General features: G+C 51.3%; 2 protein-coding genes across 4 annotated transcripts in view; one reads left to right on the plus strand and one right to left on the minus strand.

Moving 5' to 3' along the window:
- The window catches only part of ARL6IP4 (ADP ribosylation factor like GTPase 6 interacting protein 4), a 124,869-nt gene that overhangs the window by 64,544 nt on the left and 45,443 nt on the right, over positions 1-14,882 (plus strand). The window lies entirely within an intron of this gene.
- Positions 5,675-14,882, minus strand: part of ABCB9 (ATP binding cassette subfamily B member 9) — a 39,577-nt gene continuing 30,369 nt past the window's right edge. For both annotated transcript variants that reach the window (XM_050747912.1, XM_050747911.1), the window contains 3 exons: positions 14,632-14,791; positions 11,303-11,439; positions 5,675-6,864 (listed from right to left, as the gene is read on the minus strand). In XM_050747912.1, coding sequence (XP_050603869.1) covers positions 6,604-6,864; positions 11,303-11,439; positions 14,632-14,791 — 558 coding nt within the window. In that variant the 3' untranslated portion in view covers positions 5,675-6,603. The remainder of the gene's footprint in view (positions 6,865-11,302; positions 11,440-14,631; positions 14,792-14,882) is intronic.

A 14,882-nucleotide genomic window follows, 5' to 3' on the forward strand; every position in this document is an offset into this window, starting at 1 on the left:
CAAAGGGATTTATGACCCCAATAGGTCTGGAACAAAACCCTGAAGAGCCAGGGTCATTGGGCTTAGCCCTCCTCTGTGCTGTTTCTGTTTTCTCAGGCGTGGCTTTTGAACCTGCCGACACGGGGTAAAGTTGACACAGACCAGTCCAGTTGACAGGGGAGCTGCAGCAGACAGCAGGGGGCATGGGGAAGGGGCTCTGCCCCGCAAGCTTCTTCGTGCACATCTTCATCCTGAAGTCATAACCAGGGTCCCTGTGGGCTCCTAGGACCCCAAGGCACCTCAGGGACCTCTCATGGCCCAGCAGCTGCCTCAGCCATTGACTTGGGCTGCTGTCTTCCTGGGATCGGGGTTGTCTTTAGCCCTGGCAAGTTGGAAACTGAAATACACTCTCCAGACAAAGGCAACAGCAGGGAGTTTGGGGACCTGGGTTCCAGCCTCAGCCATTCTGCTGAATACATTTATAACCCCGCAGTCATTTCTTTTCTCTGGGCCTCAGTTTCCCTGTCTGTTAACTGAGGTGATTGGACTGTATTCATTGTTTTCACACTGTGTTATGGTGTGTCCAAGAGTTCAGTCATCCCTTTCTTTTTCAAGTTTTGTAGAGACAGAGTCACGCTCTGTTGCCCAGGCTGCAGTGCAGTGGCACGATCATAGCTCACGGCAGCCTCAAACTCGTGGACTCAAGCGATCCTCCCACTTAAGCCTCCTGAGTAGCTGGAATTACAGGCATGGATCTCTATGCTCAGCTCAAACATTTCTTTTTTTTTTTTTTTTTTTTTTTTTTGAGACGGAGTCTCGCTCTGTCGCCAAGGCTGGAGTGCAGTGGCCGGATCTCAGCTCACTGCAAGCTCCGCCTCCCGAGGTTCACACCATTCTCCTGCCCCAGCCTCCCAAGTAGCTGGGACTACAGGCGCCCGCCACCTCGCCCAGCTAGTTTTTTGTATTTTTTAGTAGAGACGGGGTTTCACCGGGTTAGCCAGGATGGTCTCGATCTCCTGACCTCGTGATCCGCCCGTCTCGGCCTCCCAAAGTGCTGGGATTACAGGCTTGAGCCACCACGCCCGGCCAGCTCAAACATTTCTTTAATGGCTGTTTACTGAGTACATACTATGTATCAGCCACTGTTCTAGGCACTGGGGAATACAGCAGTGACCAAGACAAAATCTAATGTGGGAAAGAAACAATGACAGAGTAAACTAAGTTCGGGCACCAGGACTAAGCCAGTCCTGGAGCGCCGTGCTCCTCTTCATTCTCTCTCATCCCTGCTTGTTTCCTCGTCTGTCTCTCTGGCCAACTGTGCTGTCCCCAAAGCCCTCGACTGCAATGACTTTCTCCTGGTTTACCTAGCACACTGTGTGGGACAGAAGGAGGACAGTGACATTTGCTAAATTGTAACAGAAAAAAGTCAGCTTTAAAAGTCATAACCCTCCACACCCACCAGGATGGTGACAATTTTTTATTGTTTGTTTTTGAAACAGGGTCTCACTCTGTCACCCAGGCTGCAGTGCAGTGGCATGATATCACCTCACCACAACCTCCATCTCCCGGGTTCCAGCAATCCTCCCACTTCAGCCTCATTAACAGCTGAGACCACAGGTGTGTGCTACCATGCCCGGCTAGTTTTTGGATTTTTTAGTAGAGATGAGGTTTTACCACGTTGCCCAGGCTGGTCTTGAACTCCTGGGCTCAAGCAATCTGCCTGCCTCAGCCTCCCAAAGTGCTGGGATTACAGGTGCGAGCCACCATTCCCAGCCCTGGATGGTGATAATTAAAAACAAAATCAGGCCGGGCGCGGTGGCTCAAGCCTGTAATCCCAGCACTTTGGGAGGCCGAGACGGGCGGATCACGAGGTCGGGAGATCGAGACCATCCTGGCTAACACAGTGAAACCCCGTCTCTACTAAAAAGTACAAAAAAAAAAAAACTAGCCGGGCGAGGTGGCGGGCGCCTGTAGTCCCAGCTACTCGGGAGGCTGAGGCAGGAGAATGGCGTGAACCCGGGAGGCGGAGCTTGCAGTGAGCTGAGATCCGGCCACTGCACTCCAGCCTGGGCGACAGAGTGAGACTCCGTCTCAAAAAAAAAAAAAAAAAAATCAAAACCAGAAAATAACAAGTGTTGGTGAGGACGTGAGGGAAATTGCAACCCTTGTGGATTATTGGTGGGAATGCAAAATGGTGCAGCTGCTGTGGAAGACAGTCTGGCAGTTCCTCAAAACGTTGAGCATAGAGTTCTCACGGGACCCAGCAATTCCACTCCCAGGCATCTACCCAAGAGAGGCAAAAGCAAACTCCCACAAAAAAACATGAATGTTGGGCCAGGCGCGGTGGCTCACACCTGTAATCCCAGCTACTCGGGAGGCTGAGGCAGGAGAATAGCGTGAACCTGGGAGGCGGAGCTTGCAATGAGCTGAGATCGCACCACTGCACTCCAGCCTGGGCGACAGAGTGAGACTCCCGTCAACAACAACAAAACATGAATGTTCCCAGCAGCACTATTCACAATAGTCCAAACGTGGAAACAGCCCAGATATCTACCAACGGATGAACGGATAAACAAAATGTGGCCTAGCCATGCAATAGGATATTATTCAGCCATAAAAAGGAATAAAGTGCTGATTCATGCCACAGCATGGTTGGACCTTGCACACATGATGAGAGAAGCCAGACACGAAAGGCCACATAGTATGGGGGTCCATGTACATGAAAAGGCCAGAGGGGCCAATCTGCAGAGCCAGATTTTAGATTGCTGGCAGCCAGGGGCTGTGTGGAGGAAGAATTGGGGAGTGGCTGTTAATGGGTATAGGGTTTTGTGTTAGGGTGACGAAAATGTCCTGGAACTGGATAATGATGATGGTTACACAACATCATAAATGTACTAGATGTCACGAATGATAAGTTTTATATCATCTGCATGTTGCTGCAGTAAAAACAATTTTAAAAACATTAGGATGGGCGCAGTGGCTCACACCTAAATCTCAGCACTTTGGGAGGCTGAGGCAGGTGGGTTACTTGAAGCCAGGAGTTCAAGACCAGCCTGGCCGACATGGTGAAACACTGTCTGTACTAAAAATACAAAAAAATTAGCTGGGTATGGTAGCAGGCGCCTGTAGTACCAGCTACTCAAAAGGCTGAGGCAGGATAATTGCTTGAACCAGGGAGGCAGAGGTTGCAGTGAGCTAAGATTGTGCCACTGCACGCCAGCCTGGATGACAGAGAGAGATCCTGTCTCAAAAACAAAACAAAACACCCCACCACAATAAAACAAACAAAAGAAAACATTAGATCTCTGGCCGGGTGTGGTGGCTCACGCCTATAAGCTCAACACTTTGTGAGGCCAAGGTGGGAGGATTGTTTGAGGCCAGGAGTTTGAGACCAGCCTGTTCAACAGAGCAAGGCCCTGTCTCTACAAAAAAAAAAAAAAAAAAAAAAAAGAATTAGCTGGGCATGGTGATGTTCACCTGTAGCCCCAGCTACTCTGAAGGCTGAGGTGGGAGGATCACTTGAGCTCAGAAGGTTGGGGCTATAGTGAGCCATGACAGCACCTCTGCATTCCAGTCTGGGCAATAGAGCAAGAACCTGCCTCTAAAACAAACAAACAAACAACAACAAAAAACCACTCCTATCTTAAATGTAATGTGGGACCCTGGAACAGAAAGAGGACATTAGTGAGAAAACTAGTGACACACAAATACAGCTTGCAGTTTCACTGATAGTGACATGCTGTGTTGGTTTCCTAGTTGTGACAAATATACCCCAGTACCGTGGGATTTTAAGACAAGAGGAAACTGTGAGGGGCGGGCCATAGGGAACTTTCTGTATTGTCTTGTGACTTTTCTGTAAATCTAAAATTATTTCAAAATTAAACTTTTTTTTTTTTGAGACAGAATCGCTCTGTCACCCATGATGGAGTATAGTGACGGCGATCTCGGCTCACTGAAACCTCTGCCTCCTGGATTCAAGCAATTCTCCTGCCTCAGCCTCCCGAGTAGCTGGGACTACAGGAGTGCGCCACCACGCCTAGCTAATTTTTGTATTTTTAGTAGAGACAGGGTTTCACCATGTTGGCCAGGCTGGTCTTGAACTCCTGACCTCGTGATCCACCCACCTCGGCCTCCCAAAGTGCTGGGATTACAGGCATGAGCCACCGCACCTGGCCTAAACATTACTTTTCTAAAACTCCTATGTATCTACTAAAAAGAAGCTAGTTCAGTCTCTGGAAGGTTCTTTTGTCTGCCTATGGCACACTTTTGGGTGTGGGTTTACAAATCAAGGCGCTGGAGCTGACTCCATTGGAGAGGGAGAAGAATTTGGAATTCTCAGCCTGAAAGTGGAGGGATGAGAAGAGACGGGCAGATGGGAGAGGAGCTCAGACTGGAACGGGGCTGGGCTGGGGCCAGCTGCTTGGGAGGGACTTTGCAGAACAGGAATATCCAACACTGACGCTGTAAACTAGAGACCCGCAGGCTGGAGAGCACCCCTACACCTGTGCCGTGTTGTCCTTGGTTTTGTCAAAATAATTTGAGCCAATACATAAAAAACAGCTGATCTCACATGAAAATTGGAATTTCCAACTTCTCTGGAAACATCTGAAGATATGCTAAGTCTCTGAAAACTTAACCCCCTCTGCTTCCTAAAATCGAAAAGGAAGTCCTGAGGTTGCCTTCAACCAAGGTTGCGAGTTCCCCTCTGTAGCAGGCTGAGTGGTGGCCCCAAAAGCTTCCCTTGTCAAACCCCTGAATCTGTAAAGTGACCATATTTGGAAAAAAGGGTCTTTGCAGATGCAAATGAGTCAAGGACCTCTAGAGGAGATTAGCCCGGACTCTCTAGGTGGCCTCTAAATCCAATGACAAGTGCTTTTATAAGAGAAAGGCAAGGCTGGCCGGGCATGGTGACTCACGCCTATAATCCCAGCACTTTGGGAGGCCGAGGTGGGCAGGTCATCTGAGTTCGAGACAAGCCTGGCCAACAAAGTGAAACCCGTCTTTACTAAAAATACAAAAATGAGTCAGGTGTGGTGATGGGTGCCTGTAGTCCCAGTTACTCAGGAGGCTGAGGCAGGAGAATCGCTTGAACTTGGGAGGTGGAGGTTGTAGTAAGCCAAGATTGTGCCACTGCACTCCAGCCTGGGTGACAGAGCAAGGCTCTGTCTCAAAAAAAAAAGAAAAAATAAATTGAAATACTACTCTACCAGTTGGCACAGAGCCCTCCTCCTGCGACCCGGACTTCTTCACAATTCAGCAAGTAACAATAACCACCGCAGGGGTCTTCCCGTGTCCGGGCCCAAACCTCCCTGCTGATTGAGCTGTCCTGCCGGGTAATATTTCTTTGCTGCATGGATTGGGGTGGGTGTTGGGTGCCTGGACCCCGATGGAAAAGAACAGGTGGCATTTGCTGGGCCTCAGTTCAGCTGTCACGGGAAGAACAGCGGCCCCTGGGATTTCGAGGCAACGTCTCTATTCCCCTGCACAATCCCCGTGGAGACAGGCAGACAGGAATGCCTGCACCAGAGACCCTGGGATGGGAGGAGCGCAGATGGGGCTCCCAGACACAGGAGGAGGCCCTGGACCACCCAACGTCTCTCTGCAACTCCACCAGAGAGGGCTGAGAGGAGAGCTGTGGTCTGGTAGAAAAACCTAACTGGGCAATGAGGCAGTTGGCCCAAGAAGAAGTCAGAGGTTAGGGGTAAGAGGTAGTACACTTTATTGACTGGGTTCTCCCAACGTGTTGCAACCTCTGGCAAAGTCAGACCCTGGGCTTTGCCACCATCCCATCCACCAAAGAGAGAAGAGAACACATCTCATGAACATCCACATGGCCTCCAGACAGCAGAGCGCAGGGGCAGGTGTGGGGAGGGAGGCTGCCAGCCAGGGGTGGGTGGATGAGGGGCGAAAGCGCCGGGTGCCAGGCTGGGGGCACCCCTGAGGCCCCGCCAGACCTGGCCAGCCCCTCACTCCCCCAGTCGAGGTTTAGTGTGGTTCACAGTGAGACTGGCTTAGATTGGCAGCGGGCGATGGTAGACAGATGCCCTCCATGCTCCCCACCCGCCCTGGCCGGACTCACAGAGCTGGCAAGAGGGAGAGACGGCAAATCCCGTTCCCTGTGTCTCCCTCTGGGACAGGGAAGCCCCTTCTCTGGAGGGGTAAAGAGGAGCGGCCTAGTCTCTTGACATCCCCCAGGCTACTAAGTAAGGGCCATTCACTCCTGGCTCAGAAGTTTCTAGAACATCTTGGTGAATGTGCCCGCCATTACTCCCAATTAGAAAAAGGTGTTTGAAATCTAGGAGTTGACTGGGGTGCCTCAAACCAAGCAGTAAAAACCCTGGTAAGATCTAGGTTTAAAAAGGCAGCTCTACCTTTGCTTAGGAGGCTGGGGAGGTCCGTGAAGGCGTTGGCTCAGGGCAGCAGGGGTAGGGAGTGCCCTGGGAATGGGGCGCGGACCAGGGGCAAGATGCAGGAAGCGGTGATCCATGGGACATGGCAGGTCGCCCTCCAGTGCTGGAGGCCTGGGCTTGGAGGGCAGCTGGGGGCCACCGGGGGCCTCCATGGGCACATCTGCCAGGCAGGCACCGGGGCCTCTGCCCCACCAGGAGAAGCAGGGGCCCCCCATCAGGCCTTGTGACTGCCGTTAGCTGCAGGCTCCTTGTGGCCAGCTGTGAAGTCCACGGCGGGCTCAAGCCCCAGCATCTGCCGCTGCACCAGCTTGGCATAGAGGCCACCCTGGGCCAGCAGCTGCTGGTGGGTGCCCTGCTGCACTACGCGGCCCTTGTCCAGCACCACAATGAGGTGCGCGTGCTCCACAGTGCTCAGCCGGTGCGCGATGATGAGTACCGTGTGCTTCTGCAGGTTGCCGTGGATGGCCTGCTGGATCTGCGGGGACAGTGGGGACCTGGCTTGCATGGCACAGACGCCCCACCCGCAACCGCGCTCCATGCCACCGCCTATGGGCTGAAGCTTAACCTCTTTGAGGCTCAGTTCATAAAGGATGGCCAGTTTCCTGGGTTTTTCTTAAAGGGAGACAGTTCAGGGCCAGGAAGGCACCTGGTGAATGAGGGATCAGCCCTACCCTGGCCCTGCAGTCTTCTGGCCCCTCCCTTCCCCCGCCTTTTTTTTTTTTTTTTTGACTAAGTCTTGCTGTCACCCAGACTGGAGTGCAGTGGTGCGATCTCAGCTCACTGCTACCTCTGCCTCGTGGGTTCAATTGATTCTCATGCCTCAGCCTCCCAAGTAGCTGGGGGATTACAGGTACACACCATCATGCCCAGCTAATTTTGTTTTGTATTTTTAGTAGAGGTGGGGTTTCGCTATGTTGGCCAAGCTGGTCTCGAACTCCTGACCTCAAGTGACCAGCCTCCCTCCTTTTTCTTTTCTTTTTGAGACAGGGTCTCTCTCTGTGGCCCAGGCTGGAGTGCAATGGCGTGACCACGGCTCACTGCATCCTCAACCTCCTGGCCTCAAGGAATCCTCCTGCCTCAGCCTTCCAAGTAGCTGGGACCACAGGCATGCACCATCATGCCCAGCTAATTTTTGTATTCTTTTGTAGAGACAGGTGTCCCACTATGTTACCCAGGCTGGTCTTGAACTCCTGGCCCCAAGCCATCCTCCCGCATTGGCCTCCTAAAGTGCCAGGATTATAGGTGTGAGCCACCACACCCAGCCTCTGTTTAATTTTTTTTAAACCTAAAACCGCTCTAAAAACTAAAGCCACTGGAAGCGGTGGCTCACACCTTTTTTTTTTTTTTTTTTTTTTTTTTGAGACGGAGTCTCGCTCTGTCGCCCAGGCTGGAGTGCAGTGGCCAGATCTCAGCTCACTGCAAGCTCCGCCTCCCGGGTTTACGCCATTCTCCTGCCTCAGCCTCCCGAGTAGCTGGGACCACAGGCGCCGCCACCTCGCCCGGCTAATTTTTTGTGTTTTTAGTAGAGACGGGGTTTCGCCGTGTTAGCCAGGATGGTCTCGATCTCCTGACCTAGTGATCCGCCCGTCTCGGCCTCCCAAAGTGCTGGGATTACAGGCTTGAGCCACCGCGCCCGGCCAGCTCACACCTTTAATCCCAGCACTTTGGGAGGCCAAGACAGGTGGATCCCTTGAGCTCAGGAGTTTGAGACCAGCCTGGGCAACATGGCGAAACCCTATCTCTACAAAAAATACAAAAATTTAGCTGTGTGTGGTGGCGTGCTGCTGTAGTCCCAGCTACTTAGGAGGCTGGGAGATGGGAGCATCACTTGAGCCCGGGAGAACTGTGATTGTGCCACTACACGCCAGCCTGGGTGACGGAGTGAGGCCCTGTCTCAAAACAAAAAAAACCAACAACAAAAATAAAGCCTATTAATTTTTACAAACAATCCAAACTCCGTACTAGAGGCCGAGGAGTTTGCCTCCCTGCGACTTTGTCCTCACCCCTCTCCGTTCAATCCCCACCCACCAGCCACACTGACCTTAAGGCTTTGAACTTGCCAAGCTCATTCCCCACTCTGGGTCTTTGCACCTGCTGATCCTTCCTCCTGGCACGTTCTTACCTCCAGAACTCTCCACCACTGACTTCTTTTCTTTCATGTCTCAGCTCAGATGGCACCTGATGGCCTTGGTTCTAACGGTGAGAACCACAGAGCTCTTGGCACATGGTGACTCCATCCAAACCACTGTGCCAAGTAACCAAACTCTAGTATGGCTTCTAGCAGCAGAAAGCTGTATCCCTGGGATGACCACAGCCCCCATTCAAGTGCCTGTGTGAGAAAGCTCAGCTTGGCAAGGAGAATTTGCTGTGTTTTAGTCAATACCTGCTGACTGGCCCCAACCTCTTTTTCTTGGAGTGTTTACTAAAAAGGGCTTACAACTGTGACTCCTTCCTCTGTCCCTCTGAGATGTGTATGTGATCTCCTGTATCTCAGAAGTGTCTCTCTTAAGGACCTGAAAGCCATGCCCTTGAAATGGACAGCTAGACACAGGTGGCCTCCTGGCTGTCCCCTGGGCTTGCTTTTATTTTTCCTGGGGGCCTCTTCCTGCTCCGCTCCCTACCCCCTCATTCTCCCTTTAAAATGCCCGTCACCACCAAATTGGGATGGCACACGGCTCCTTTCCCACTGTCAGGAGTCACTGCATAAAATCTGTTTCTATGACTTCTGCTGGCGGCCAGCTGTGCTCATCTTTGACAACGGTGTCCCCTCCCAGTCTCCTGGTGCCCCAAGACTGTTTCATTTGCTTCGCAGCACAGGCCATGGGGTGAATGCATGCTTGTTTCCTTTTTTTTTTTGAGACGAAGTCTTGCTCTGTCGCCCAGGCTGGAGTGCAGTGGTGTGATCTTGGCTCACCGCAAACTCCACCTCCTGGGTTCAAGCCATTTTCCTTCCTCAGCCTCCCAAGTAGCTGGGATTACAGGTGCCCGCCACCACACCCAGCTAATTTTTGTATTTTTAGTAGAGATGGGGTTTCACCATGTTGACCAGGCTGGTCTCGAACACCTGACCTCGTGATCTGCTGGCCTCGGCCTCCCGAAGTGCTGGGATTACAGGCGTGAGCCACCACGCCTGGCATTCCTTGTTTCTTATCTGCCTTCCCCACTGGAATGGAAACACCGTGGGGACAAGGGTCTTGGTCTGGTCAGCCTACCACGATAACCCCAGAACGGTGCCTGGTGCCTGGTGCCTGGAAAGAGCTCAGGAACTCTCTGTGTAATAAGTGCATCAATCCGCGGATAGACTGAGATTGCTAGCCATCTACAAATACATGACTGGGCCCACCTGACCAGTGAGAATGAAACTCAGAGGGGAAGCACTAGCTTGAGGTCACACGGTTATAAACTGCAGGACGGAGCTGCTAGTCCAGGTCTCCCCATTCTGTTTTTTGTTTTTGTTAGTTTGTTTGTTTTTTGAGACGGAGTCTCGCTCTGTTGCCAAGGCTGCAGTGCAATGGTACAATCTTGGCTCACTGCAACCTCTGCTTCCCAGGTTCCAGCTATTCTCCTGTCTCAGTCTCCCAAGTAGCTAGGATTACAGGCACCCACCACCACACCTGGCTGACTTTTGTATTTTTAGTAGAGATGGGGTTTCACCATGTTGTCCCGGCTGGTCTTGAACTCCTGACCTCAGGTGATCCGCCCGCCTCAGCCTCCCAAAGTGCTGGGATTATAGGTGTGAACCACTGCACCCAGGCTTTTTTTTTTTTTTTTTTTTTTTGAGACGGAGTCTCGCTCTGTAGCCCAGGCTGGAGTGCAGTGGCCAGATCTCAGCTCACTGCAAGCTCTGCCTTCCGGGTTCACGCCATTCTCCGGCCTCAGCCTCCCGAGTAGCTGGGACTACAGGCGCCCGCCACCTCGCCCGGCTAGTTTTTTATATTTCTTAGTAGAGACGGGGTTTCACCGTGTTAGCCAGGATGGTCTCGATCGCCTGACCTCGTGATCCACCCGTCTCGGCCTCCCAAAGTGCTGGGATTACAGGCTTGAGCCACCGCGCCTGGCCTTTTTTTTTTTTTTGAGATGGAGTCTCACTCTGTCGCCCAGGCTAGAGTGTAGTGGCACAATCTCAGCTCACTGCAACCTCCATCTCCTGGGTTCAAGTGATTCTCCTGCCTCAGCCTCCTGAGTAGCTGGGGTTACAGGCATACACCACCATGCCCAGCTAATTTTTGTATTTTTAGTAGAAACAGGGTTTTACCATGTTGACCAGGCTGGTCTCGAACTTCAGACCTCAAGTGATCCGCCTGCCTTGGCCTCCCAAAGTGCTGGGATTACAGGCGTGAGCCACCATACCGTGCCTGTTTTGTTTGTGTTTGTTTGTTTGAGCCAGATGGAGTCTGGCTCTGTCGCCCAGGCTGGAGTGCAGTGGCACGATCTCGGCTCACTGCAACCTCCACCTCCCAGGTTCAAGCAATTCTCCTGCCTCAGCCTCCCAAGTAGCTGGGATTACAGGTATGTGCTACCACGCCTGGCTAGTTTTTGTATTTCTAGTAGAGACGGGGTTTCACCATGTTGGCCAGCCTGGTCTCCAACTCCTGACCTCAGGTGATCCACCTGCTTTGGCTTCCCAAAGTGCTGGGATTACAGGCGTGAGCCACCGCTCACGACCCAGGTCTCCCCATTCTGATTCCTTCTCTCGCCCCACACCATACAGCTCTGCCTGAGCCTGAAGGCTGGGCCCAGAATGGCTCCTGGTTCCCCACTCTCAACACCAGGAATTCACCAGCCCAGGAGGCTGACAGCCTGGGAGAGCTTCTGGGGCCCGTCTCTTCTCAGCACCCATCTGCAGGGTGATGGGGGCTCTGGCCGCCTGGAGCCGCTCCTGCCCCGGCATTGCCCACCGCCCTGTGACTCACCAGATACTCGCTCTCGGCATCCAAAGCGCTGGTGGCTTCATCCAGGATGAGGACCGGGGGGTTCCGAACCAGAGCCCGGGCCATGGCCACCCGCTGCTTCTGGCCACCTGACAGCTGGGCGCCCTTCTCCCCTGTCTCTGTATGGTGGAGACACAGAGACAATTTAGCAACAGGTGAGGCCGGGCAGCCCTGGGGAAGAGTGAGGGGCCCTGCCCTGCAGCTGTGCAAAGGGCCGGCTGGAACCCACAGCTTGAAAGCTCATGAAATGATGTTCCCCTCACCCAACTCATCAGGGGCATGCAGATTAAGCCTACATGCGAATTGATACCAAGTTACCAATTTTCACCCATTCATTTGGCAGAAACCCAAACATCTGACAGTACACAGTGCAGGTGAGGCTGCGGGGAGACAGGCCCTCACCCATCCTCCTGGAGAAGGGGAGCTGGAGCAAGTCCCATGGCTTGAAGAGCTGCAGCCATCACCCTGGGTCTGAGTCTGTGCAGTGCAAAGGTTGTGTGTATTCACCACAGATGTGCGGCCTATGGCCCAGCAAGCCCACCTGGACCAGTTTTCCCCATGGACCAACTTCCTCCCATGCACAACAATATAGACACAGGTCACGCATGACTCACAGCACTGTTATTGCAAAAAATAAAACAAATAGACTCAAATGTCCATCCACAGGAAATGGAGTCAATAAATTATTACTATTTTAGAGACAGGGTCTCACTCTCTCACCCATGCTAGAGTGCAGTAGTGAATCATTGCTTACTGTAGCCTCAAACTTCTTGGTTCAAGCAATCCTCCAGCCTCAGCCTTCTGAGTAACTGAGAATACAGGTGCATGCCACCACACCTGGTTAACTTAAAATATTTTTCTATAGAGGTGGGCTCTCACTACACTGCCCAAGCTGTTCTCAAACCCCTGGCCTCAAGCGATCCTCTTGCCTTGGCCTCCAAAGTGCTGGGATTACAGGCGTGAGCCACTGCACCTGGACATGCCACCAGCTCTTTATTATTTCATTTTGCTTTCATTGAGATAAAACTGACATAACATAAACATAACCATTGTAAAGTGAATAATCCGGGCTGGGCGCAGTAGCTCACGTTTGTAATCGTGTAATCAAGGTCAGGAGATCGAGACCATCCTGGCTAACATGGCGAACCCTGTCTCTACTAAAAATACAAAAAATTAGCCGGGTGTGGTGGCACATGCTTGTAATCTCAGCTACTCGGGAGGCTGAGGCAAGAGAATCACTTGAACCCAGGAGGCAGAGGTTGCCGTGAGCTGAGATCGCGCTACTGCACTCCAGCCTGAGTGACAGAGCGGGACTCCATCTCAAAAAAAAAGTGAATAATCCAGTGACATTTAGTGCATTCACAGTGTTGCATAACTGCCACCTCTATTTAATTCTAAAACATTATTTTAAAATATTTATTATATAAATTAATTAGAACCACTTAAGTTCATATTAATTAGGTAACTTTTTAAAAAATAGTATATTTAGTATATTTTTATTTAAAAATTATTTTAAATTGACAAGTAAAAATAGTTCATATTTAATGGTGTACAATGTGATGCTCTGAAATACATATATACTGTGGAATGGCTAAATCAAGCCAGTTAACATATGCATTGTCTCACATATTTATCACTTATTTTTAGAGGGAACACTTAAAATCTACTCTCTTAGCTATTTTCAAGTACACAGTACACTGTTATTAACTATAGCTGGCCAGGCATGTTGGCTCACACCTGAAATCCCACCACTTTGGGAGGCCGAGGCGGGCGGATCACCTGAGGTCAGGAGTTCGAGACCAGCCTGGCCAACATGGTGAAACCCCGTCTCTACTAATAATACAAAAAAAATTAGCCAGGCGTGGTGGCGGGCACTTGTAATCCCAGCTACTCGGGAGGCTGAGGCAGGAGAATGGCTTGAACCTGGGAGGCAGAGGTTGCAGTGAGGTGAGATTGCTTCACTGCACTCCAGCCTGGGCGACAGAGTGAGACTGTCTCAATTAAACAAACAAACAAACAAACAAAAAACTATAGTCAACAGGTCTCTTGACCTTATTCCTAAATGAAAATTTTTATCTTTTGATCAACATCTCCCCAATCCCCCCTATACATTGTATATATTTAATTATTGAAAAGGGGCTATTCGTGTGGTTCAAAAATCTAAAAATATAGGCTGGGCACAATGGCTCATGCCTGTAATCCCAGCACTTTGGGAGGCAGGAGGATTGCATGAGCCCAGGAGTTTGAGACCAGCCCGGGAAACATAGCAAGACCCCATCTCTACAACAAAAATAAAAAATGGGGCAGGAGGATAGCTCGAGCCCAAGAGGTTGAGGGTGCAATGAGCCGTGATCACGCCACTGCACTCCCACCTGAGTGACAGAGCAAGACCCTGCCTCAAAAAAAAAAAAATTCTAAAAATATATAAAACTATAAATAAGTCGGGCATGGTGGCTCATGCCTGTAATCCCAGCACTTTGGGAAACTGAGGTGGGCGGATCACGCAGTCAGGAGATCGACACCATCCTGGCTAATATGGTGAAACCCCATCCTACTAAAAATACAAAAAAATTAGCCAGGCGTGGTGGCGGGCACCTGTAGTCCCAGCTACTCGGGAGGCTGAGGCAGGAGAATGGTGTGAACCCGGGAGGCGGAGCCTGCAGTGAGCCGAGATCGCTCCACTGCACTCTAGCCTGGGTGACAGAGCAAGACTCCATCTCAAAAAAAAAAAACACAAAAAACTATAAATAATGAAAAGTTTAAGTCCTTTCTTCAGTTCCCTCCTGCTCCCACCAAAACTTCTTTCATTAGTTGCTTACACATCCTTATCGAGTTTCTTTATGCAAATATGAACATGTTATTTTTATCTCCCTGATCCTTTAATAGGAAAAATCAACAGCTCGTTATACTCTGCACCTGGCTCTTTTCACTTAGCATCATATCTCAGTGACCTTTCTATACTGATATATGGAGAGCTGCCTCCTCCTCTGCCTCCACCTCCTCCTCCTCCTTCTACTTCCTCTTTTTCCCAGCAGCATAATATTCCAGTGTATGGGCTTCTGTAATAATTTAGTTAGTACATACTTTGGTGAGTCAGAGCACAGTGGCTCATGCCTGTAATCCCAGCCCTTTGGGGATTGCAGGAAGATTGCTTGAGCCCAGGAGGTCGAGTCTAGCCTGGGTAACGTAGCGGGACCCCATCTTCACAAAAAGAGAGCAGGTAGCAGAGGGCAGTCCTTAACCCTCAAGAGGGTTATGTCCCTGAGGGTGACCCTGTGGGCCCAGGAGAGGGGCCACCCCCAGCTCCACACCTGTGCTGTAGCCGTCCTGGAGTTCCATGATGAAGCCGTGGGCGTTGGCCTTCTGTGCGGCCTCCACCACCATCTCGAAGGGCACAGTGGGCAGGCCATAGGAGATGTTGTCTGTGATGGAGCGGGCGAACAGCACGGGCTCCTGGCTCACCAGGGAGATCTGGGGAGGAGGAAGCACGGGGCATGAAAGGCCAGGAATGTGTTCATCCAGCTGTCCCCAGCAGCCTTGCTGCCTGGGGCCTGGAGACGCC

The sequence above is a fragment of the Macaca thibetana genome, chromosome 11, assembly GCF_024542745.1.
Source record: "Macaca thibetana thibetana isolate TM-01 chromosome 11, ASM2454274v1, whole genome shotgun sequence".
Classification (NCBI taxonomy): Eukaryota; Metazoa; Chordata; class Mammalia; order Primates; family Cercopithecidae; genus Macaca; species Macaca thibetana.